Source organism: Brugia malayi (genome assembly GCF_000002995.4).
Source record: "Brugia malayi strain FR3 genome assembly, contig: Bm_v4_Chr4_scaffold_001, whole genome shotgun sequence".
NCBI lineage: Eukaryota > Metazoa > Nematoda > Chromadorea > Rhabditida > Onchocercidae > Brugia > Brugia malayi.
In genome coordinates, this window is record NW_025062478.1 from 8086105 (window position 1) to 8112095 (window position 25991).

General features: G+C 32.3%; 5 protein-coding genes across 10 annotated transcripts; 4 read left to right on the top strand and 1 right to left on the bottom strand.

Annotated features, from left to right (window-relative positions):
* Positions 1-6166: 6166 nt before the first annotated feature.
* Bm6352 (Uncharacterized protein) lies at positions 6167-8614 on the bottom strand (the record flags this gene model as incomplete). 2 transcript variants are annotated; one of them, XM_043082087.1, is made up of 6 exons in its annotated part: positions 6167-6250; positions 6395-6548; positions 6866-7007; positions 7359-7723; positions 7941-8065; positions 8540-8614. In XM_043082087.1, 6 exons carry the CDS (start codon positions 8612-8614, stop codon positions 6167-6169), a joined length of 945 nt encoding a protein of 314 aa, XP_042938021.1. The 2 variants fall into 2 exon arrangements, with proteins under 2 accessions (XP_042938021.1, XP_001901610.1); XM_001901575.2 differs by lacking the exon at positions 8540-8614 and having other exon boundaries at positions 7941-8002.
* Positions 8615-10503: 1889 nt separating this feature from the next.
* Positions 10504-12002, top strand: Bma-arle-14 (Uncharacterized protein; the record flags this gene model as incomplete). Of its 2 annotated transcripts, XM_001901573.1 has the most annotated exons (4): positions 10504-10591; positions 10932-11069; positions 11506-11625; positions 11848-12002. In XM_001901573.1, the coding sequence occupies 4 exons, from the start codon at positions 10504-10506 to the stop codon at positions 12000-12002; spliced, it is 501 nt and encodes a 166-aa protein (XP_001901608.1). The 2 variants fall into 2 exon arrangements, with proteins under 2 accessions (XP_001901608.1, XP_042938022.1); XM_043082088.1 differs by lacking the exon at positions 10504-10591 and having other exon boundaries at positions 10952-11069.
* Positions 12003-13427: 1425 nt separating this feature from the next.
* On the top strand, positions 13428-16334 carry Bma-adss-1 (Uncharacterized protein; the record flags this gene model as incomplete). Of its 2 annotated transcripts, none has more annotated exons than XM_043082089.1 (10): positions 13428-13640; positions 13859-13985; positions 14179-14347; positions 14450-14560; positions 14670-14751; positions 14837-14966; positions 15089-15279; positions 15676-15764; positions 15851-15948; positions 16129-16334. In XM_043082089.1, the coding sequence occupies 10 exons, from the start codon at positions 13428-13430 to the stop codon at positions 16332-16334; spliced, it is 1416 nt and encodes a 471-aa protein (XP_042938023.1). The 2 variants fall into 2 exon arrangements, with proteins under 2 accessions (XP_042938023.1, XP_001901607.1); XM_001901572.2 differs by having other exon boundaries at positions 13536-13640.
* A 1191-nt stretch (positions 16335-17525) lies between these two features.
* On the top strand, positions 17526-21113 carry Bm2024 (Uncharacterized protein; the record flags this gene model as incomplete). 2 transcript variants are annotated; one of them, XM_001901571.2, is made up of 10 exons in its annotated part: positions 17526-17682; positions 18027-18122; positions 18337-18401; positions 18755-18919; positions 19173-19379; positions 19519-19633; positions 19866-20077; positions 20282-20459; positions 20697-20804; positions 20947-21113. In XM_001901571.2, 10 exons carry the CDS (start codon positions 17526-17528, stop codon positions 21111-21113), a joined length of 1470 nt encoding a protein of 489 aa, XP_001901606.2. The 2 variants fall into 2 exon arrangements, with proteins under 2 accessions (XP_001901606.2, XP_042938024.1); XM_043082090.1 differs by lacking the exon at positions 17526-17682 and having other exon boundaries at positions 18017-18122.
* A 944-nt stretch (positions 21114-22057) lies between these two features.
* Bm6897 (Uncharacterized protein) lies at positions 22058-25587 on the top strand (the record flags this gene model as incomplete). 2 transcript variants are annotated; one of them, XM_001901570.1, is made up of 11 exons in its annotated part: positions 22058-22096; positions 22510-22674; positions 22795-22874; positions 23025-23200; positions 23359-23496; positions 23853-23929; positions 24063-24246; positions 24331-24392; positions 24577-24757; positions 25198-25324; positions 25449-25587. In XM_001901570.1, the coding sequence occupies 11 exons, from the start codon at positions 22058-22060 to the stop codon at positions 25585-25587; spliced, it is 1368 nt and encodes a 455-aa protein (XP_001901605.1). The 2 variants fall into 2 exon arrangements, with proteins under 2 accessions (XP_001901605.1, XP_042938025.1); XM_043082091.1 differs by having other exon boundaries at positions 24577-24727.
* Positions 25588-25991: the final 404 nt, after the last annotated feature.

Below are 25991 nucleotides of genomic sequence, written 5' to 3' on the forward strand. Positions count from 1 at the left end.
TACAAAGTGCCGAAGCAGTAAGTAAAGTAAAAACTTAAATTAAGCAATGCATGAATGAACTTTCATACAAAAAAGATCTGAATGTGTGTTTAGAATTGGGCTTATTTACTAATTGAGGTGACTTCTTATAGATGCTAAGTAGATGAGTTGAACACAAAATTACAGTTATTTAGTAAATTTAACAAACAATTAATATATATATATAGTGGGAGAGGGAAATGTGGACATAATTATATATATATATATGTATGTAAGCTTTTCGTTGCTAAGAGACAAGCTACGACTGGGTAAGAAAGGAGTATTGTGACGATTTGACTCAGATTAATTTGAATTCAATCCAGAAGTGTCCCTAATAATCAACCATAATTCTCTCATTCGTTTTTCACTCTCATTTCCGTCATTTCAATCATTTTTGAATTTCACTCAATGTAATAGGAATCAGTGGCATGATGGAATTTAATTAATAAATTTTTACCTAGTATCTCATCGAAAATATCTTTTCTTTTATGATATTATATCAGTCATTATGTTATCAATAGCAATGAATAAATGTGCTAAAAAGTTTTTGCAGTATTACTTTATAGGTAAAGTTCGATTCATATTGATAAATTGGATATCATCAACAGTGATGATAATGGTGATTAATAATCTTAAGAATCGTATCAGTTAAAATGAGAAAAAAAAGTTTGTAATTACCTCAAATTATCTCAAAAATTAATCGAATCAAATGATTTAAACTAATTAAAGTGTCAAATACCCAACAAGTAATGAAAATGTTATGATTCAGTTCGACAGATTCTAATATAACAAAAGATCGAATTTCGTGAATTATTTCACTACTCTTAATCACTACTACTCTTATCTTGCATTCTTCTCCCTTTGCCACTGTGCAATCTCATCAAAAACATCGGAAAAGCAATTGGTGCTTACTTCTTCCTCAGAAAGTGCTATTATTATACTAAAAAAAAGAAAAAAAAAAACGTAATAAATTCAAAGTTATATTTTCCGTAAGCTTTTTTCTTCCAAAGTGGATTTAAGGTTGAAATTTTTTTTTTTTTTTGAAACTTTCAGAAAAAAGTTATGGATGCTAAATTTCATTTCTAAGAGTTCAAATTCTAATAAATTAATCATTTAGTACTTGCCGTGAAGATTTTGTACTGAAATGATATAAGGGACATTATGAGCAGTTGAACGGTTAAAGTGAAGAAAAAAAACTGATAAAGAAAAATCATAGTACAATAAAATCGATTATTTATTTAGCATTCAATAAAAGAAATTAAACTTCTTTTACATATTAACTACAAGTTTTCAAACAACAAACACTGGAACATACGTATGTACTTCTGAACATGAATAACAGTGATAACTGTTGAATCAGTTATCACTTCATTATTTTTTTAATGATTCTTAGTTTAACTAATGATTCGTTTTTTCTTTTAAATCGTTTCATTTTCTTAGTCATTCAACAATACAACAGCAATATGTTAAGTAATATTTCCAGAAAAATTCTCGAATCATCAATGGAAGGAAGAAAATACTGAAAGAATGGAAACGTTTCAATCAATAATTGCAGAAAATAGAAAAAGGATGCGAAAGATATGTAAATTACATTACAACAAGTCACACACTAATAACTATCTGAAATGATGTTGAAAATCTCTTTTTGACATTGAATAATTCAGCTGTTTCTTCCTTTTTGCCTCTCTCATTGAATAGTGCAATGGCAGTATTCTGCGATTGAAAAAAAAGAGCCAATAATTGGCACTCAATCATTTCATCAATTTTGAAAGATTTCTCTCCGAAAATCACTCATATACTTTATAAAATACTTTTCCATGAGTAAAACAAAAAGGTTCCATTTTTTCTCTTCTTCACTGTGTGTAAAGAATGACGTAAAGATTTGAAATTCAACTTTGTTGAACTTTTTTTCTCCCAACAAACTATCCATATCATTTCCACTGCTCTCTTCTATCAATTTCACGATGAGGTCACTGTTCATAATGCGGAATAGTTGAAGCAATGAAATCAAAAAAATATTGTACTTGCGCAAATACAGAATACGTTGATATGGACACGAAACAATAAGTAGGCAATTCAGCAAAGTGATATGTAGACATATATCAAATATAAAATTATATTATTTGATTAGTTGCTATTAGCAACTATCGAGAGTATCTGAAGCACAAGCAGACGATGTCAAGAAAATGCTTAATTGTTTTTCTTAAATTTTAAGTGTTTTTGGGAATTTGTTTTTTAAAAGATGATGTCACTTTGCTGTAATCTTTAGCTTGCATAAGTAGGAATGTAAGTAATAATATGACATGGTTATAGAAAAAGTATGGTTAAAACGGCGTTAATTAGAGTGATAATGGAACAGATCAAAAATGCTGATAACATACTCACTTTTAATGATAGCAAATCAATTCTTATTTTAGAGCAAAAAAAAAAAAAGAACATAAAACAAAAAGAACAAGGAAATTGAAGACGAATATCAGAGATTTTCTGAAATTGATAGCTACTTGGCTTAATTAGCACTAAAAACTAAAACAAGTATATAGTCTGTGTAATTAATAACTAAATATTTCGTAAATTCTGTTAATAACTGAATCTTCAAGAATTTGATCCGAAATATAAACAGCAAGCAAAAACCTTCACTTAAACTTGAATCAGAAATTTTCAATCAAATACAAATAAGAAAACGATAACAGTGGTTTCAAGCTTTAATCTGTTTCTAAATTTGATTCAGAAGAATATAGCATGAAATTAAATATGTGTTCATTTTTTTTTTTTGATTAATATTAGAATAGATCTCTTTCAAAATAAAAGATTAAAAGCCGATGAAAGTTTTGCCATTTCAAAATTGAACTAAAAAATTTATTTATTCTAAGCTTAAAACCTGTTTTTTGATACGACTTTTGAAATTTTCTCAGTAAATAGTGGGATAATAATGCATTCTATGACACATTCATTGAAATATGATATCAAAGGGAAAAAAAGAAAGCAAATAAATTTGACACTGTCACCACGGAGTATTAAGACAACTTAGTGGCCTAAAACTTCTGATAGCAGTGAAATATGACAACTCCGCCTTATCTGATTTTTCATAAACTAGTACGGATGATGGAGACAACCATATATACTCATAAATAAATAGCTTCATTGTCCATTCTACTTCACTGTTTTATTTTGAAAATGTAAAATTTAAACTAAAGTGCTTTTAGTTGAAAAAATTACAAAATATTTTCAATTACGGTTATAGTTAGTTTAAAAATTAAAAAAAAAAAATGCACGCCAATGATCTTTATTTTCTTTTTTCAGCTTCAAAATGAAAAGTGAAACATAATTTGGAGAGATTTTTAAATTACAGCCATAAATTAAATTGTAATATTTGCTTGTAAAGGAATACAACAAACAAAATCACTGATTTGCTAATCTTATGATATGCTGAAAAAATTCAAAAAGGAAAACATAAATTATAAGGGAAAGATTTTCTATTATTTCAATCGAAAGAGAAACGTTGAATGCAATGATGAATAGAAATTCAGAATGCGCCATATAAAGAAAAACGAAAAGCTTCCTAAAATTCGAATTTTCTTCCGTAGCAAATATTTGCACAAAATATAATTGTAAATATATATATATATATGAAATATTGAACAAAAAAAAAAAAATGTATGAGTAGAATGAATGAGATAAGTTCAAAAATAGAAGGTAAACGTAGATATGCAAGTTATTCACAAATATTTCACTTTAAATAATTCATAAAATGATGCAGAAAACGAAGCTCATTTAAATTTCATTAATATTAAGTTATTATCAATATTGAAATATTGCATAACATAGCGACCATTTAGAGGAAATTATTTATATCCAAATTTGTCTGCTGAATAAAATTGGTAGCAATCATTTGCTATTAACAATAACACTTTTTACTCCAAATTCAATCAAATGTTATTTACAGATCAAAAAACACATACAAAAAAATCTTCCACAATAATTATAAGTAATTTTAATTTAGCATTTTGTTTTGCTATATTAGAGCAGATGAATTAGTCACTGCGATTTTTAGGAATACTTAAATTTAACAATGAATGAAGTGGAGTTGAACTCAAGATTGTCATTCCATGTTTCAGAGCATTTAACTTTATTCCAGACAAAATTGGTAGGAAATTTTGTGCAAAAAAAAGAGAGAATGGAAATGAAAATAAAATCAACTCACTTAATTAACGTTCACAGTTAATTGTTTTATTAAAATTCGAAAAGAAAAATAACATGGTTAAAAAAGTGTGATGACCTGGAAAATTTAACAAATAGAAATGAAAGAGATAGAAAAACAAAATAAAAAATAAATTCTTACGCTCTGAAAATGCTTCACTCAGTTTTTGGTTATAATTATATAAATTAATGACAGTTATCAGAAAAAAGTTTTTGTTATTTCAACTGAAGAAGAGTCATTGAATGCAATGATTCAGAATGCGCCATATAAATGCAATAAGTAGAATAAATCTTATCAAACATAAAATTCTTGCATCAACAAAATATCAAAGAAAGAAATACTTTATTTTGTGATATATTCCAAATTTTATTCCAAATTATTTCTATATTAAAAGAAATGTTACTTCTCTTTTTTATTATTCAGTTATTTTCTCTGATTTCTGAACAATGTTTTTGCTATTGAAAAACTTCAAATCGCTTGAAATTAGTTAAAAATTCATCATTGCTAGAGTATTTTTATTCTAATTCCATTAATAATATCTGTAGATCACCTAACAGATTATATTTCTTGTCATAATGAGGACCGACGCTCACTCTCCAATAATTTCGTAGGCTAGTGAATTGACTTCATGATACTCTTATAGAGATTTGAACTTACGATAATAATATATCACGAAAAGCTGATCTTCTAGAAATGAGAGAAGAAATTAATCTTTGGGATTCAAAGTCTCAGTTTTTGCAAAGAAAAAAAGGACATTTTGATGCGGAAAATGGACTTACCCAGTTGACATGGAAATAATCAAAAGTAATTTTGACCACTATATGGCTACTATGAGGCCGGTTGTTATTGCAAAAGCAGCCATAGATTAATTTGGAAATCACAGAGTAATGCCAAAGGATGATTGATGTAAAGCAGTAAGGCAATGATTGAGAAAAGGATGAAAATATTGCCTTTATCAGTTTTAGTTATCATAGATTTATATATTAACTTCATAAACAGCTTTAAGATTATGATTAAGTAAAAGAATTAAGAGGATCTTCTTTTCTATCTGCCAGGATTTATTCAGCTGTGAAGCGGTAAAGTCTCAGACTTTTCATTAACCTTCCAATCTTTATATTCTTCAAAACATATATGTAATATAAAACAAATTCATGCTATGTTTATGATTTCACATATATCGGAATGGTTTGAAATCAATGCATTTATTAACAATTTTTTCATAGAATTTCTCTTCTTACTTGTTAAATCAAGTGATATTATTATTATTTTACTTTAATCAGTCATTTTTGTGTGTACTAACCATTTTCTTTAGATTGAATTGGTCACAAAATTTCATTTCGATTTGTCAAAATTTTGCTCTTCTTTATTTTCTTTTTTGGCAAATAAGATCTGACATTTCTCATCTTTTATTTTATTATATACCTTCAAATTCAATTAGATTTTATTGTATGTTTAATTTTTTTCTCTTTTTTTTGCATCCTTAACCCAAATCCAGGATTTTTAAAGGAAATGTACAGTTCAACTTAATTGAAAATTATTACAGTCATATAAATGTGCCATTTCACGTCCTTTTTTTTTTGAAATTATATGGAAATTTTGAAGCTTTTTAATAAGCTTCACGTTCTTATATTGATAAAAATAATGCATTAATAACTCATCATGAGTTATTTTATTCCCAGATGATCCTAAAATCCTCCAAAATGGGAAGATATAAACATGTTTGAATGTTTGAATTGGTTTTTCTAGAAATTTTACGACCCTTATTTTTTAACTGATCGCAACGGCAAAATGACGCAAAGAAGTTTTAAGCAGAAATTGGTACAGTATCAATGGTTGAATGAATTATTTCTCATTCACAAAAAGAAAAAAAAAAACTACGTTGCATATAATTAAATTCAGAAAGTCAACAAAATGGGTGAATGAGATCATTGAGCTTACAAACGAGTAGAATTAACCAAGAAATTTATGCAAAAATCCTTGAGCAAATTCACCCCCAATAATACTATTCACTTGATTGATTACTTCTATCGGATTCTGAAATGAAAAAGTTTTTTTTTTTTTAAAAAAATGATAAGGAGAAAAGGAAGACCTTTCATCCACCTTCCCTTTTATAATAAGTTTGATATGCTGCTGGGATAATATGTCAGAGGCTTAAAAACAAACAGGATTACTGAATACCTGATCAATAACACCCGAAAATTCTTCACACCGTTGAATTGCTCTTTGCATTTCCATGCCGATTTGAAGTGATCCCAAGATATCACATTCACTGATTACCTTTCTCAACTGACCACAGTGTTGTCGTTCTGCACCTCGTTTACATGTTTCCTTCCTGAAAATTATCAAAATTTTAGCAAATTCATTTCATATAATAAAATTAGCAAAGACGAGCATAATTATTCCCTTATAAAATTGCAACAAATAAAGTAAGTCTCATAAACGAGCAAGTAAATATCAGCAACCAGTAAATAAATAGATTTCTCTTCGACACGTCATAAACATGTAGCAAAAAGCAACCAACTAATAAGGTAAGTAATTCACAATAGGAATTCTTAGCGAGTTAGTGTTTTCTGTCTAAATCTGAGAGATTTAAATGCTCATGCATCTAATTTTTTTTTTTTTTTTATTAACACTTATCTGCACACTCACGTAGCTCCGATGAAATCAACTTTACCACCGAAAAGAGCATTGGTAATTTGACTACCCCAAAGGTCCCACGCCTTTTCATCTGCTACTTTCACGCAATTCCCGTACACTATTTTCATGAATTCACTTAAAAATGGCAAACAACCTGGAAAGAAATCTGCAATAGCGAGAACTTTCAAATGAAACCTGTTTATAAACATGTAACAAATTTCTTCGATTTCCGATTTGAAAGATTAATTTCACCACTCAGAATATTTTTAAGAAGTATCTAAGGCATCAGTTTAAAAAAAGAAGTTCTTTTTGGAAACATTAATTAAGAATCGAAGATCTATGACAAATGAAACAATTTATAGCGATAATTATTAATATAATGAAATAAAATAAAATGCTCCGATTGAATAAGCATTTCAGTGCTTTGATAAATAAATGAAGTGACTGTTACTTTAAAATTATAACTGAAAAACAATTAAAGACTTGACACTGATCGTTGACGAACCTCTGCCCTTCGGTATACCAAAATTACTGTTAGCGCCAGGTGCTAACTCTCGAATGGTCGGTAACCAGTTGATATCTGCATCTTTGGTATATGTTTGTGCTCCAAGAGTTGTCGATGATTTAACAGGCCTTGAAGATCCTAAAAATGCTCCTGCAATATCCATCAGTGATTTGGTACCACTATTTGACTCAGCATGAATGCTTCTTTGCTGTTGTCTTGACATTAGACCACGATTTTCAATCGCAGAAACTTCAGCAAATTTGGTGATAGCTGGTGAAATAGCATTTGTTATAGACTGGCCGATCATTTCAGATGGTCGAGAATTGAGTAATATAGGTCCTGGTTCCGGATGGCCAGGCCTTGTTCTAAAACAGCAGCCATTTGTATTTTGACGTGGAAGATTACATTTCTTATAAGTTCTAAGCTTGCAGTAGTCTATGTTTCTCTCTTTCTCCCTCTCTCTCTTCAAACCTATCGTTTTAATTGAAATTGTTGAGGTCAAATCAAATAATCAGTTTAATGACAGATTCAAGCCAAGAACTCAAGAGATTTAGTATTAGATTGATAAGAAGGAAATCATACAATGCATCTATATTAGCTGCAGCGGAATGCTTTGCAGCGGAAGCAACAATTTCCGTTGCCATTTGCGTCAACCGTCCAATGTTATCATTTGATAGAAAGTTCAAGAATGGATTACCACTGTTGCTCTGCAAAGTCTACATCATTCGTTTTAATTGATATCAGTCCTTCAGAGCTATTCCAGTCATTCGGGAAAACAAATGGTGCCGGAACAAAATGACAGATTCAAGCCAGGAATTCAGATATGTGTGAAAATTTCACGAGATAGCTTTTTTTGTTGTTGACGAATGGTGGCTTGTGGAATTCTTAATCAGAAAATGATGTATTAATCCAATTCTGAGTTGAATGATATCTCGAACAAAAACAAAGTCCATGTAATCTTCCCAGAAAAGAATTTAATTATCATATTTAGCTTAAATTGATTCTAATCTGACTGAAAATGTTTCAATAACTCAAATCAGTTCCAACGATCAGTCCAAAAAATTAAAATAGTGTGAAAAATTTTTGTGCGCCGATGCGTGAAAGTGAAAAGAAGAAGTAGGGATGGGTAGGAGAAAGAGAAGGAATAAGGATTCAATAAGAGATTATAATATGAATATAACCTGGGCATTGGAGGATCTGAGCGAAATTGACACAGAGAAGGAAAAGAGAAGAGTGGTGACGAATGATGCCGGCATTCCAGAGACTTCAGTAATCAGCCAAAATGGTTTTCGCTTTGCGGATTGGAGGATGGATTTTGGGAAGGATTTGAAGGAACGGAGGGGGTTGGCGCTCAACCAGAGCAATACCGGATTGTTTCGCTCAGTAATGATGGTGATCCACTGTGATGTGGATGACATGACATGACATGACATGACATCTCATGCATCAACATTGCACATTGTGATTAACTCAGAATCTGATCTCGATTATATCTCGATGAATATATCCTTTCCCAAACTTGAACAATTCTTGAAAAGGTGGGCAAATTATTGGATAAAAGTGGGATGATTCGGATGGATGAAAAGATGTGGCAACCTGCAACTCCGATTTTTTATTGGGAGAAAACGACAACAAGGTTCGGGTCATAGTGTCGTATACACATACATACATACACACATAGGTGGCACAGCGAATTACTTTGATAGACGGCTGTAACGAATTACCAGTTCTGAAAATGATTATAGTTTTCTTTCAACCTTTGTAAATTCCTTCCTGTATTTCGTTTTAATTTTAACAAATTGTTTATGAAATTACTAATCTGTCGTTCCACTCAGATAAAGCTAATTATTGATTGCCTAATTTGTAAATTAATTGGACAGAAAGGTCATAAGGAAATGGAAATGTATTTGAGCTTTCGACGTCACTTTTGTTTTTGAGTTGAGAAACGATAGTACAGTTAAGATTATGGTATCATACATATATATGAATACTACAGCATAGCAAATTAAGGTTTGACAATGTAGTCGTGAGCTCTTCCTTTTGGGGACATGTCATGGATACCATCATTGAATAACGAAGTGAACTGAGCCGATAATGGTCGTCGACTCGTTATTGCCATTTCATAGTTTTGACCATTTCATTTGTCACTTCTGTTAACATCTGATATACTACCTTCGCTTCACACGTATAACATAAGCGTGGAAAAAGATCGCTCAACTCATATTCAATTATTCCGTACATCAGTACATCATCCAACTACTTTTGTTATTTGAGTTCATTTAAAAGAAAGACGAAACAAACGATGCCAATAATTAATGACAATGATAATGATAAGTACACAGATTCAGTCTTTAAGGATTGGCATATCACGAGCTGGACAGGAAGGAGAATACCGTTGCAATAGACCTTCGATTTAATTCCGGATCCGGAGTAATTTGGTCTTTCATCAAAGGACAAATTGAGAAAAGAAATTTCAAATAGTATATTCAGTGTAAACTGCCCAACATCACCGTTTCCTGATTCTCTCACATCAGATAATTGAGGATCTGTTCCGAACACCAGCTTTCCGAAATAGACCAAAGACTTGTTACTTGTTCACACGTTAGCATAACTGCTGTGCTTTTCAAGTCGAGAATGGTGTCCGGAAAATCTCACATGTAGCATACGGAAAAGGAAGAAAGGGAGAAATATCAATTAGTTTTGTTCATTTTTGGGGTAAACATATTACTTGCATGATTTGTCCTCCTTTGCTAATGGGGAGATTTCAAACTGGGCGATTATATACTGTAAGATAGTAAATCGGGTAGAGAGAGCAGGAGAGAGGGAGAGAACCTGTATTAAAATAGAATGGAATTCGAATAGATAGGTAGGATTGTAATGATGGCTTCCCAGCTGAAAACTTTCACTTGGTGATAAGAAGGTTTTGATGTCATTCAGGAACTCCAGATCGGATCGATCTATTTATACTGGGTAAATCATTGCATGACAGGCTTGCATCACAAGCTCATCTATTTTACTGTTATAACAGTCCTTTCAAATCTAATTTTTCTGGGTTGATTTTTGATCTTTGAAATAGAAGTGGGTGAGTATCATGTATTACCGTTTAGAATAGTTGCAACTTTTCATTTCATGTCATTTTTCAGTTATGGGTAAGACCGGAGAGAAGGATGGAACTTGTGAACAACAAAAAAACTCTTTCTCAACTGGATCGACTTTGCCAACTCCCGAGCTAGGTATATAATGACATTTATTTGTCGGCTGCTGAAAATTTTATTTCCATCACATTTTACAATTCTTTTTCAACGGAAAATACTGCGCATTCCACAAGATTTTTATATGTTTTGTTGTAACTGAAAAAAAAAAAGAGTGGGACGAAGTGTTTCACTTGACCTTTATTCCACTTTCTGTCGATTCTGTTTTTTGTTGGTAGATTATTTCTCATTATTGCACATAACAGTTTGTTTTGCTTGTTAAAACGTAGCAGATAAAGTGTTAAGTGAATTGCTGCTTTATTTTCCAGAGAGATGTTCAGGAAATTTACTTTCAGAAAAAAAGATCGGAAAATATTTTCAGGAAATTTATCACAGCCACAAATGCATCGAGAATTGAGGAATCTCAGATTTATCAATCCTGGGGAGGCAGCTCTCATTTCCACAGAAGAAACCTTGTATGATAGACACGGAGTTCGTAGATCATCAAGACATCGGAAAGGTTTGCTTGTGATTTTCAAAGGTTTTCTTCTCCCAAGCTGTCAAAAATAAAAAAAATTTTACTATCAATGAAAAATCAATGAAAAATAAAGTTTAGACCACCTAGAAATATTGATGTCACTTATTAACTTGTTTTTTTTTTTTTTATTGCTTCATATATATTACAGTTTCTTTGTTTTTCTTTGTTACTTACTTCCACATGTACATATTGCTATTCTTTAATTCTGAATCTAACATTACGACCGAAGATCATAAAGCTTTATGTGTTTCGCATTTTATTTTAATATTGAAGAGAAAGTTACTTCTCCTTTTCATTACTTATTTATCTATCGGCTGCCATTTTTCGCCAATATTCGTTTTAATAGGAGAATTTCAGATCATTTGCAGTTGCTCTAAAAATCTCATCATCGCGAAGGATATTTTTGCTTTAATTTCAGTACTGACTTCTGTCGATCGTATGACGGATTACATTCCGCATCACGACGAGGAGGGGTATCTTATCAGGGTCGATGGTCACTGTGTCAAATTATGCGATTGTTTGCGGATATCCTGTCCTGGTGAGTAAGCATTTTCAGAGTTTTTAATTTAAAATCAGGTTTTATGCTTGAATTAAACTCGGAATGAAAAAAAAGGAAATAATGATTTATCACTTTACTGTTCTTTCTAAAATTGGTGAGAGGTATTATTTATGATGACCTTAGTTTTTATCTATTTCAACGATTTTTATGGAGAATGTAGTCGTATGTATGAAGTTTCTATTTCTAAATGTGTATGTTTAGGTTGCCATTATCCATGTGAGAAGTGTGGTTCACGAATGTGTGGACCAGCTTGTCAGAGGAATCGAGATTACATTATTGAGAGCTTTTTCGCAGAGACTGAACCACCTCGGATTCGTAAACATCCTTATTACAGTCCTCTAAAACGTGAAAGCTAAAGAAGTTTTATGAGAAACACCGTTTGTATTTTACATGAAAAGATTATATTGGTACCGCTGTTATGTAATTTTATAAAAGTTTAGTGTTCAAGAGTTAGGGAACTTTGAAAATTTTATTGGATTTATATAAGGACAGTACTGTTTTTCTTTCAGTGTTATTGTAATTAACTGCAATACATCAGGAAAATTTTTATCCACTTTGTTCTGAGTGGCACAAAACTACTATTTCAGGTTGTTTTATTGTTGTAAAATTTCAAATGCTTATCTTCAATCAGTTCAGAAAAACACTTTGTAAAGGCTTCACAAGTCGACAACTATTTTTGAGTTCACCATTCTTAACATTCTTAACGTAATTATGTAGTCGTAGAATATTTTAGAAATCGATTTTAATTTTGTCATTTTATTTTGGGGAATTTTCGTGAAAATTGCATGATGATCGACTGTATGTTTTTCATTGTTTTTTGTTTAGTGCGTTATGATGTGTTGTCTCTAAATGATAAGTTATCATGTGAAATATTTAATTCACGTGCTTTGTGGTATCCTTTTAACGTCTTTCAAAACTTTTTTATGAACAGAAGGTTATTAGCAAGAAAATGGATGACTATTAAAACGGAATTTATTCAAATTGAATAAGTTGTTGGAAATTAACATTTGAATTTTAATCAGAAAAAATTTTTCCTTTCTTATGCGTGCTTATATAGTATATCTTTCTGATTCATTCTTAAGAAGTGCTCTGCAATAAAGTAGGAAGATCACTTATATACTTTATGCAGGCTGCGCGGATATATGAATATGATTAGATATTTTGTTGTGTAATTGTACTTTTTCTCAAGTACAGTATTCTCACTCATATTTTAAGGGGCATAAATGAAATTCTTCACTCATTATTGTGTTAAGTAAAAGAAACTTCTAAGTGACTTTTAAAATTTTTAAAGCTGTAAAAATGTGGGATTATTCTATATAGTTTATAGCTTCTTGGAATTCATACGTTTTATGACAATTTTTAGTGCATTTTTCCATTTCTGAGGTACTGTACTCTTTCTCGTTGTTTTGAATATTTAGTTTTAGATAGAAAAAGAATAAATCTTCTCTCTTTTTTTTCAAATGTTTATGTTAATTTCTCTTAATGTGTTTACAATAATCCCGGGTGATTTGATTTTGATTTATAGGAATGTAAAACTCTAAATGTAATGGGAAAGAGGTTTTCTGAAATCATTACTAACACAATTTAGGAAGTAGAAGATGGAAGTTGAGTTCCTTCTGTGATATATAAACGAATTTCGTGATTGAATTTCTTCCTGGGAATATTTGCTATATTTAAGCTTTTTTGCTATATCTATTTCTCTTGACACTGATAATGACTAACGGGTTTTGTAAGATTATCGTAGTGTCGTCTGTTTCCATAAATACCCTGATTCTAGATAGATGTTTATTAAGGAATCAGTCATTATGCATGTTTCTTGCACTATGCGTTATTCGTTACGGGAATTATTTTTTCAAAAGACTGTCATTTTTGTTTTAGGGTCATCTAGAATGTTAAAGGAGCAACCGAAGGGGACCGTGACCGTGTTGTTAGGTGCTCAGTGGGGTGATGAAGGTAAAGGAAAAATTGTCGATTATCTGATTGCGAAAGATAAGGTGAATCCCCATCATATGAGTTATTAAGATGATTATATGGATTTGTTAAGGATTGATATCGTATGATTATGACTTCTCAAAAGCTTCAAGTGTGATCTTCAATGTGCGTGTGTTGACATGAATTATAAATCATAAAGTGGTTTTCTATGCGCTCTCTTTTTGCTGTTTTCCATAATATGCTATGCTGATTTAAACAAGAAGTAGTTGGAAAGTTTTAGGTACAAGTTGTTGCACGCTGTCAAGGTGGTAACAACGCAGGTCACACTGTTGTTGCAAATGGACGAAAATATGACTTTCATATTATACCCTCAGGAATCATTGCTGAAAAGTGTTTCAACATAATTGGTAAGATTTTATTTAATTTTTATCTGCCATCGACGATAGAAATCATGAATTAGAAAAATAGAAACCATATCTAAGACGATACTTTGTAGTTCAAAACAATATGACATATGCGTAGTTTATGCTCAGTCGTAATTACATTTCTCCAGCGTGTGTTTATTGAGATATTCTGTTGATTCAGCATTTTGATTTTCAGGTAATGGCACAGTAGTAAATTTAGATTCGTTTTTTGAAGAACTGGATCACAACAAAATTACTAACATACCTGGATGGGAAAAACGAATATTAATCAGTGATCGAGCACATCTTATATGTGATATCCATATGCTTGTTGATGGTCATTCGGAGGATCGACTGAATATTAAGTAAGTTCTATGCGTTGCAAGTTGATTGTTTAATTTTTTAGCTGTTGCTTTTCTATCGGATTTTCTCATTGTTATGAGTATAAAATTACTGTTCCTTTTCAGTAAAATTGGAACAACAAAAAAGGGTATTGGACCAACATATTCTAGCAAATGTTTTAGAAATGGTCTCCGAGTTGGCGATTTAGTTTACGATTTTGATGGATTTACTTTAAAGTATCATATTTATGAATCACATTTTCTTACCCGAATTATTTGTTTCTAAAATGAAATATCTTACATAGTTCGAAATACGGAAGTTTTAATTAACGAATTAAATCTTTAGATTTCGAGAACTTGTTAAATATTATCAGAAGCAGTATCCTGATTTGGAGATTGACGTTGATCTCGAGTTGATCAAATTCAAGGTAGGTCTATTAATTTTTATTTGATTAACCAAAGTAATGGAAAGAGATTAAGCAACTTTATTTTTCTTCTGAAATTCATTCATAGAAGCACGCGAATAAATTGAATGAATTGGCACTGGTCGCTGATACGGTAATAACATTGGATGAATTACGAAGCAGTGGAAAAACTGTACTTGTTGAAGGTGCAAATGGTACCATGCTGGATATCGATTTCGGTGATTGTTTTAATTTTCGGCAACTATTTTAAAAAATTCAAGTACCTGTTGGCTCTTAAGGAAAGGTTTGTGGTAAGACTAAAATTGTAGAAAAAGCTTAATCATTTAGTTAATGTTTCCAGGAACTTATCCATTTGTAACATCATCAAATGCAACAGTTGGAGGTGCTATCACCGGTTTGGGACTTCCACCAATGTCGATCAAGAGAGTGATAGGCGTTACAAAAGCGTACTCTACTAGAGTTGGCTCTGGACCATTTCCTACGGAATTGAAAAATGACATTGGCGATAAGCTACAACGAATAGGACATGAAGTACAAATCATTATCCTGTTATCGAATATTCCATACCCTTAATTGTAACATTTTTAATATTCTGGTCCTTCATCCAGCTTAACACCATTGTCCAACCACAGCCTCTTTTTGGGACAATTGAATAAAGTTACAACATGAGAGGAAATATAACTATAACTACCAATTAAATGTCCTGATATATTCATTATTAGTCAGGTCCGTTAATAATATGAATTGCTTTTGATTGCTAATTGTATATTGTTACATATCGTGGTTTAAGTTTCTCAAAAAAAAAAAAAAAAGAGTTTGGATTATATTTTCTGGAAAACTGAAAATTCGTACTGAAAAAAAGATGCTTGCACAATCGGTCAGGACATTGATTTATTTCATTATTTTGATGTGGGTTCCCAATTTCAGGTTGGTGTTACGACGGGTCGAAAGAGACGATGCGGTTGGATAGATTTAGTCCTTTTAAAGCGAGCACATCTTATTAATGGATTCACGGAGTATGTAATTCTGGAATTATTTGAGAAGTCTTGAGAAATATTTGAAAAGCTTTTGTCCTATACTATATTTACTTTTGATTTTTAAGCATTGCTTTGACAAAACTGGATGTCCTGGATACATTTGATGTAATCAAGGCAGGTGTTGCCTACAGGTTGGATAAAGAATTGCTGAAATCCCCTCCGTGTAAGCATTGTTTATGCAATTCTTTTCATTACTTTTCTGGGACTGGAGTTCTTTACTAAACTGAGAGTAACATAAGCATTATGTAAGTTCATCTGCCAAACTTCATTTCATTCTTTAACATACTTTGTCTAACTTTCGAATACGTCATCAAGTAATTTGTTTTATTGACCGTTCTTTCAGCACAAGCTTCCGACTGGGAGAAAGTGGAGGTCGAATACCGTACATTCAAAGGATGGAACACACCGATATTGGCTATGCGGAGTTTTAATGAATTACCAGAAAATTGTCGAATTTTCATTGAATTCATTGAGCAGTATGTCGGAGTACCAGTGAAGTGGATTGGTGTGGGTGAGGAAAGAGAAGCACTGATTCTTCGTGAACCCTGAAGAGTGTCATATCAGCAATTCATTTTCAGAACTATATTTTATTTCTGAAACAAATCTCGAATCCTATAACCTATACCTATAGGCCTTGAGATCTTGAAGTCTTAACGATTAATCCCCAATTCATATATATTTGATGCGATTACATTTTGGAATATTTGTTAGTATTTGAAATCAACATCATTGTAGAACTTGCTAGTGTTGTCACATGCTGTATTGTTATTTGGAACGCATTATTATATTGTCCTTGTCATCTTCTGAAGTTTCATATGCTGCATGTGCATTATTTCCATATATTTATTTTTCATTATTGTCAGATGTTGCATGGTTAAATACAAACTTTCATTTTAATCATTTCCTTCTCTCTAGATGATACTATCACAGAACTAGCAGTAGCAGTATCTACAGCAAAACCAACTAGATTTCATTTCAAAGAGTTGGGCTATACATCTGGCGTATGTTATGTTATTATTGATTAGGGTAGGGTGTTTGTCGTTCGTCATGTCAATTGTGATTGAGATGCCAGGACACATTGATCGTGTGTCGGATGAGGGTTACTACTATCTTGCTGTGTCGTGTCTGTCTGTATGTGTGGCCTGCTTGCTTGCTGTCCTCTCGGTATCAGATGCCTTCTCCTCAGTGTGCTGCTGTCACATGCCTTGGTGAGAGAGCAGGGCTAGAAGCAGCGTCATGTTGTTTATTTCATCTGATCGATCAGTCGATTCAATGCTTGAGTGGTGGCTGAGTCGTGCAGGTACCGGTGGGTTACGTTAGATGCGCTCACCCTCATCCTTGCTGAAGGTGGCATTGGTTTAGATATTTCCTGTATTAATTTGGTCGATCATACATTGTAGGTGTTCTGCTCCACCCTGTGTTACATTCTTTTTGCACAGTCATCCGTCCACTTTTTCTCCGATATTCACGTTTAACAGGTTCTTGTACGACCTGTAATGATTCTAATTAGGGCGTCAATATAGCACCGTCATTGTAAGCATAGTCAGTGTTGCAGAACAACCCGGTGCCTGTAGTTATTTGCTCACATTTTAGTATACAGAAAATACATATAACTTTGCTTATAGCTTTAGACGTCATAATCCAAACAGTTACTGCCTATGTAGTAATGCCCCTTTCAGTGGTGCTTACTGCGTTGCATTCCACGCAAATCACTTTTCTGTAATATTTGTCTTCAGTGAAATGGCCGCTCACAATATTGCTAACATCAAGTGGGATCATTTTGGCGTTTATCGACGTTTCCAGTTGCCTATGGATGTTGTTGGTGACTTGTACCGGTTGTTACTGGTTAAAATCAATACCGTAGTTCCTGATTTTAACGGCAGACTGGGCTGGAAAGGTAATTTCGGACTGCAGAACTCTCTCAGATCTCAGATATTAAATAATTAGCTCCATGTATTTTTGTTATTTGTTATATAGAGTAACGAGATAATTCAGGAGGAGATATCTTATCAGTGCATTATTTGAACTGTAGAAATTATTTCTTGTTTTGTAAAATTTCTAAATGGAATACTGTAAAAGAGAAGAATGAGTAAATAAAATGAAGTATTACAACACCACTCATTGGAAAAAAATAAAATGAACCTAATTTTCAAGCAGTTCATCAGTGAATATTGTCTACTTAAAGGAAAATGACACTGAAACAAATTTTTAAGAAATTGCTCAATAAAAAGATGCTTCTAGACGAAGAAGGTGATATAATACATTTTTCAACTGACGAAGAATTGCGCAGTGCACTTCATATTACCACAGGCAATCAACTTCGTATCCAAACGATCAGTAAGGGTTTTTTCAGAATCCAGTTTATTAAAACATTTCTTAATACGTACTGCAGAATACTAGTTTTTCTTATTTCATCCTTTCTCAACAGAACTTTTATTGAAAAGTGAAACCTCTCCGGTTGTGAACATTCCAGAATTCATTACCGAATTTGCCAGTTTATTGCAGTTTTTTTTTTTTTTTTGCAATCAGATAATTTTTATCATTTTGATAGAAGACCTCCCGCAACATGAGAGAGAAAAATCATCGAGGGACACGAAGAAAGAAAATAAGAAAGTGGTATGTTTTATCTTTTTATCTGAAATTTGGGTTATGGTTTTTAAAATAAGAAAGTTGGTGTATTTTATAATGTTTCATCTCTTTTATCTTAGAATTAGGATATATATATATATATATATATATATATATATATATATATATATCGTAGCTGAGAATAAAACATTGGTTTATCACTTGTCTCGAGAATGAGTTGTGCAACGGAATGTTTAAACTGAGGGCAAAATGGAACAGGAATGTTTAAACTCAAGATTGGTGATTTCTGTTGATAAGGATATTTAGTGTAGTCAATAAATAGGAAGCTTCTTGTTATTTAAGCATCTCATTTAGTCCGTTTAGTTTGTTAATCTTTGCAGAAAGAAATCCATCCGTTTGTTACATGTAATCGTTGCGATCAGCCACTTTATGGAATTCGTTATAAATGCTGTATTTGTGATGACTTCGATTTGTGTGAAGAATGTGAGAAAGATGGGTGCCATCCAGACCATGCTTTGATTCGTTATGCTACACCACGAACACCGGTAAGTAACATTTTTTATACGAGGATTTTGGAGGGGATTTATTGACTTGGATGCAAAAATTTGGTTTAAATGAAATCCGTTTTACATCAAAGGCTATGGCGCGTTCACTATATCCTGCATGCATTAGGGCTGTTATAAGCGTCTTATGTTGTATAAAGGTGCAAGACACCTGATTTTTTTTATAGAAGTTTTTTAGAAAGCAGAAACGGTAATCATTTTCATCTTGATAAATCTAACTATCTCACTCTTGTAGAAGGTTGAACACCTCCGTCCGAGACGCACCTGGCGACAAAACAGTCATGCTTTTGGTCATCGCGATACATTTTCACAGGAAGGTATTTTCGGACGAACTGCTACGGCCGCTGCTCATGCTGCTCATAATGCAGCTAGTGCCGCAGCTCAGCACGCTGCAAGACACGCTGCAAGACATGCTGCAGCTGCTGCTACACATTTTGCTGATGTTAGTTTTTTTATTATTCATGGATAAAACGTTGGAAAAAATGCATCACTTTGGAAGTGAGCGCTTGTACTAAGTGGTTTTTTATAGACGCACATTCTTTTCAACCAGATTCATGACTTTGGTTACTTTCACATTTTAGAATACTAAAGAAAATACTGATGGATTTCCACCACAATTTCGGGATTCGGTAGCTCAAGGCATGGAATATCTGAAAGAAGTTGGCTCACAGATTCAACAGGCACTTGCAAATTTTGGTATTGTTTTTTATATTCATTTTTCCAAAGGAGTTTAATAGTGAGAAGGAGTATAGTTATTTTGCTGAAACCTAACTAATGTAGAATATGACTTTCATTGCTTATGTGTAAGAACGTTTGAAGTTTTATTCAGAAGCTTTGGGATAATGTTGAAACCATAAAAAATCAGTCTTAATGCCGTTAAGGATGTTAGAAGTATGAAAAACTAAGCTGATTTATTTCGTAAATTTAGGAATCGAGGTTGATATGGATGTGCAGCAGGATGATATTTCGGAGAAAATTCCCAAAGCAGAAGATCACACAGAGAGAAATGCTACGGAAAACAATATAGATGAAAATGATGAACAAAAGAAAGATAAAATAAACGCTTCAAAGATTGATGAGATGGAAAATGAGGATGGAAAACGGAAAAATGATAGTCCCAAGGTTCAGAATGCTGAAGCGGTAAGTACGGTGTGTTGAAGTCTTTTTAGGACTTTTTCATAGAATTTTGTCATCTCTTTCTAGCTATACAATTGTTTTTTTTTTTTTTTTCTTTAAATGCTTCAACTTTGTTAATGGTTATTAGACTACCCTTATCATTATTCCATTAATTGTTCATGATGACAGGAGCATGTTGTCTTCAGATTAATTTCTTTTTTTTTCCAGATCCCAGACGAGTTGGACGTACCAATGAAGAAGATGCACATCTCAGAGCATGAAGAAACCGAAAAAGTGGTGCAAAGTTCGAAAGAACCAATGCCTGATACTGTCGCTTCTGGCGATGATATTTCTGATGAGTGGACAATAATGGACATCACTAGTCCAGGCAACAAATGTCAATCAAGTATTTATTTCTCCACTGCTTATGTTATTTCATCATTGTTACATAGCAACTCCCAAATGCAGTATCACCTTACTTTTGTAAAAATATAAGAGACCCAGGCCTAAATTTATGTATTTAAACAAACCCTTAAAAACTCTGTATGTTATGCTAAATCGCTCCGGAATTTATATGCCTAGCTGTATTGATATCTTTGTTACGGTTTGTTTATATATGCTGAACAGTTATTCATGTTTTCAGATGCACCCCTGTATCCTATTATTACTGATGGAAAGTGTATGGCTGGTACGCCGTTCATAGTCCCACAACCTGGACCACACAATCCACACTGCTATTTCATTTACCCAGGTCACCTTTTCCTTTCATTTGCTGCAAATGATGGTTAGATAGTTAATTCAGAGTTAATTCATCGTTATGGTTTAGCCAGCTGATTTGTAAAATGAAAGGAAAAAAAAATTATGTTAACGCTTTTTATGTCAATAAATTGCAGATGAACATATTGCACTTTGTGTAATACAGTTGGAAGGAATGGGTTTCGATAATTGTAATGGTTGGCTAACCAAACTTGCGGCGGACCTAAAAGGTAACGTTAGTGCTGTCATCGAGGACATGAAGAACGATCCCGTTTATGCGAAACATTTCGAAAAGGATTTCTAAAAGTACTTTATACCGAAAAATAACATGTGTTGTACTCCGCTTGTTGTTTTGGTGATTTGTAAACATACATTATTTGCATTTTGTATATTTTCTGAACTTTTTTGTGTCATTTATATATCTTCACATCAGTCCTAGACTGTGTTCCATATTCATCTCCGTTCGTTGATTTAATTTCAAGCTGGTTTCAAATGGTACTGTTTAATGCAAGTCTTCGAATAAAACACATATTTTCAGGTAATATTAATAACTAATTGCATATATCTTCTCTCTTATTGCATAAAACTACTTCCTTCCGTTTCGGTGTATTGCGGAGTCTATAATTGCTGTGAATAAATGCTTTATAGAAATGAACCGTTGTCTTAGCAGAACGTTTCCATGACTGTAATAATTAGACCATTCTACTTGCATATTTACAGTGTATGTTCAGGCTTAACTGCTTCAGCAGAGAGCTCAGGTTCGTAAGACCTCAGTGAAGGATTTAAGGTATGGATTGAAATGTGTGATAGAAGCATCACTGTATGGTATAATTACTTTCTCCCTGTATTTCATTAGTATGTGATTGACGTGTTATACTTCTACAGTTTATATGTTGTGTAGATATCTTATGAGTGCTGAATACTCTTTCCAGGTTTGTCTATGTTACACTGGGTGCGAGATGTAGTAAGGCGCTCTTTTCTAATTGGTGAAGTAAAGTATTAACATTTCTTTATCTATCCATCAAATAAATAAAATAAGGAGAGGGAACATTAAATAGAACTGTTTATTAGGATCATATCGAAATTACCTTGAGGTTTATATATCGTGTTAGTGTGAACTTGATTTGTTTTTTACACATGCTCACACCTCTGTCGATTCGTTTGAAAGCGTTTGGAGCGGGAAAAATCATGGGAATAGTATATAATTTCAGATTCCATTTTGATTCATTTTTTAGCTAGTCGATCTGAATGGGCGCACTTCTAGCAACACCAGCATGCATCTCATCGGTTTATTTTACTTTATTTATTAATTTTTTTTTTTTTTCAAACACTGATCTTCCCATTCACTTATTAGCTAATGCCGTGCTCTGTTTTATCGATAAGTACTAGATTTGTTGTATATTGGTAACAAAAATAATAGTTAAGTAATGTAGCACTTGGCATGTCCAGAAAATATTGTTGACAAATAATTTTCATCGGTTGTTTCTACATTATTAATCTTTATTTGAAATAGATATTAGTGAAAATAATGCCTTCTATTAATTTTTCCTATTTTTAATTATGTACTATTCATTCGATTTTAACTTTTGGATTGGATGTTGTAATTTTCTACTCAGAGTTTGGCATAAAATCATGTTAACATTCATGTACTAACCATTGGTTAGTGTCAAGTATATTGCTGTATTCCTTTTCTTTTACAGTTAGCATGCTGCTGCGGTAGTGCGGCATGCTCTTTGTGCTGTGCAGCATGTCCATCTACTCGAAGCTCATTGACTACGAGAGTAATGTATGCTGGAATGTTGTTGATCAGTACATTTATGGCGTGTCTGATGCTTGCACCCGGTATACAAGCTAAACTTGCTGATGTAAGCTTGTTTCCGCCAAACTTCTTATTTCGTGTAGAGAAAATTGTTATTCTGATTTTCTTTTTAATTAAATAAGATTGCTATTTCCAGTTTACTATTACTGTCATGTTTTAATTTTAGTCAAATTGGTTTTGTGAGGGTCTCTCCGGAATTGCTGGAATAAATTGTTCTCACGCTGTCGGTTTCCAAGCTGTTTACAGGTATGAACTTGAATTTTTTTTGTTATATATATTTAATAGTTGTTCCAAATCTTCGAATAAAATTATAATAAGTGTAGTATGGTAGAGTTTGATATTTGAGATGCAAAATTTAGTTCTAATAAAGACATTGGGTATTCACTTAATTTATAGACTTTGCGGAGCAGTGGTAATTTTTTTCTTTGCGCTTATGATTTTGATGTTGGGAGTGAAATCATCTCGTGACACACGGTCAAAAATTCAGAATGGTTTTTGGTTCTTCAAATATGTGATTGTTATTGGGATCACTGTTGGGTTGTTTTACATCAGTTCAGAAAAGATTTCTTCGCGTTCGTTTTTTTTTTCGTGGTTCATTTTTTTTTTTTTTGATTACTGATTTTCTTTCTTATCCTCTTGGCATAAAAAATAATAAGAAATAAATAATAATGTAATACTGATACGTGGTAGATTTTTCTCTAGTTGTAAAATTGATGAGTTATTTTTTCAGCTTTAATGTGGACTGGGTTGATCGGCGGCTTTATTTTTATACTTCTCCAGCTTATTTTGATCGTTGATTTCGCTCATTCGCTTGCTGAAGGATGGATGGAAAAATATGAAGAGAATGAAAGTCGCACATGTTACTGTGGTAGTTTTTGTGAAACATTCTGGGAATAATGTTCAGTTTCATAACTTGTCATATTTATAGTACCTTATTCCGTATTTTTATTCGTGCTCTTATGTATGTAGAAATAATGGGAGATTATTAAACATGAAATAAGTTCCAAGTATAGTTAGACGAAGCATAGAAAGTCAAATGAATTTTAGAATATTATTAAAGAGAAGTTATTGTTGTGTGTAAATGATGCGAAAGGGAGAATGAAGTAGTTATTCTTTGTTTTAAGGGGAATTTTCAGAATTATCATTACGAAGTTGTGGATAGTGCTGCCACAATGGTATCCATAAATTTCTGGTTTTTATATTTTCCTAAGATTAATTTTATAGGATTATTGATGTTCACTTTCGTATCATATTTGTTAGCTGTCGGTGCAGTTGTGCTAATGTATATGTTTTACACTACGGTGAGTTTTGGCCTAGTAAATTTCATTCACATCAATAAATAATTTTTTACGAAAAACATTATCATTTGCATGCTTTTTTTTTGCAAGCATGTATTCTAAAAATATGATTTAAAGAAAGTAAGAACTGTTGCAGGGAAATTTATGTCACATGCCAAAGTTATTTATCTCTCTAAATGTCATTCTCTGTGTGCTAGTGTCTGTTTTGTCGGTCCTTCCACGTATTCAGGAACGAATGCCTCGATCAGGCTTGTTGCAATCATCATTCATTACTCTCTACGTAATGTACATAACATGGTCAGCACTAATCAATAATCCAGGTTCGCTTTTGTTTTCAATACAACTGATTTAAAAAAAATCCAATTTAAAAAAAGAAGTGCTGGAAAATTACCATAATTTTTCAGATAAAGAATGCAATCCTTCGTTGATTAACATTTTTAGCAATCATACAACTCGTTATGGCCAGGTAATTTTAGTTTAAAAGTCGTTAATTTGAAATGCAATGTTTTCTATTTTTTCATGTCAAAAAACCCTTTGATCATATTTCTTTTTTATATTTACTTTGTCTATAATTCTTGCCATATCAGCAAAACCAATACATGCTATTGATTTACAAAGCCACTGTTAATGCTGATGATTTTATTCTTTAGGATGTTTACGGAACACCAATACCAGCTGAATCTCTAGTTTCCCTTCTGATTTGGTTTATCTGTATACTTTATGCATCATTCCGGACGTCATCGAGTTTCAATAAAATTGCAGGCGGTTCATCACAGGGAACAGTAGATGATGCAGATAACGGTTCTCAGCAATACATTATCACATCTGAAGGTCCATCACACTTCACCCTATCATAAATAATAATTCTTAATAATCATTTTACTGTGAATTTTCAAAACTTGGAATTCGTGATAGGGCGAAGTTGCAATGGACTTTATACATTAACTGCTTTTTTACTATCTTTTCCATTCAAATTGTCTTTTCTTTTTTCCGTCTATATGCATGTTGACATAATTTTTGGATCGTAGGAAAATCTTTTGGTAAATCAAATTTTCGTTTACCTACTATTAGAGTATGTTTTGAAAGAGAATTATTTTAAACATTTAAACACAAGTGATCACAGTTTAATTTGAAAAAAAATAGATATTTGAAATTCAGAGTCCAAATAAGAATTTTTACTTATTTATTTATTTAAATGATTAATACTTCCATCTGCATGCACAGTTTATTTCTTTAGTTTTGAGAGAAATATTTCAAAGTAAAATTTTCAGATAATCTCGAAAACGGACGTGTTTGGGATGACGAGTCAGATGCTGTTTCATATAGCTATTCATTTTTTCACTTTGTATTTGGGTTGGCTTCACTCTATGTGATGATGACTCTCACATGCTGGTACAAGTAAGTTTTTTCATAAACATTCGAAGAAGGTTGTTGAGGAATCTACTTATTTAAGCACAAGGGACCGCAGTTTAATTTGAAAATTAAGTTTCCTTAGTTTCTCAGTACCAGAAACCTGTTTAAGGCCGGATAGTGACTTGCGTCATCTAAATAGCAATATGGCAGCAGTATGGGTGAAAATTGTGTCGTCTTGGCTGTGCCTTGCAATTTATGCATGGACGCTTGCAGCACCAGCACTTTTTCCGGATCGTGACTTTTCATGAAACTGGAAAAACTATTCCATTTAAAACTGGAGTAAATTTTGGGATTTCATTTCTCAGATTAAGATTTTGTACATAATTTCCCAATTGCAATACTGCTTCATTGCTTTTATTTTTTGTATTGATTAGAAATTCATTTTAATCTGCAGCCATTATTTTTTGTACATTTCATCGTGATTTAAATGTTATATATTTCTCGAATGCTTGCTTCATTATCTCCATCATCTCTTTAATATATTTTATATCCTTAGTACTTTATATCACACCTTTCTTTATATCATATTCTACATTTTCGGTGGAAACATTTTTAGAAAAAGAATATTATTTATTTAAATCAGTAATTAGGAGAATTGATTGACTGTATCATCCGTTATTGACATGATCTTTCCTTGTAGAATTATAAAACT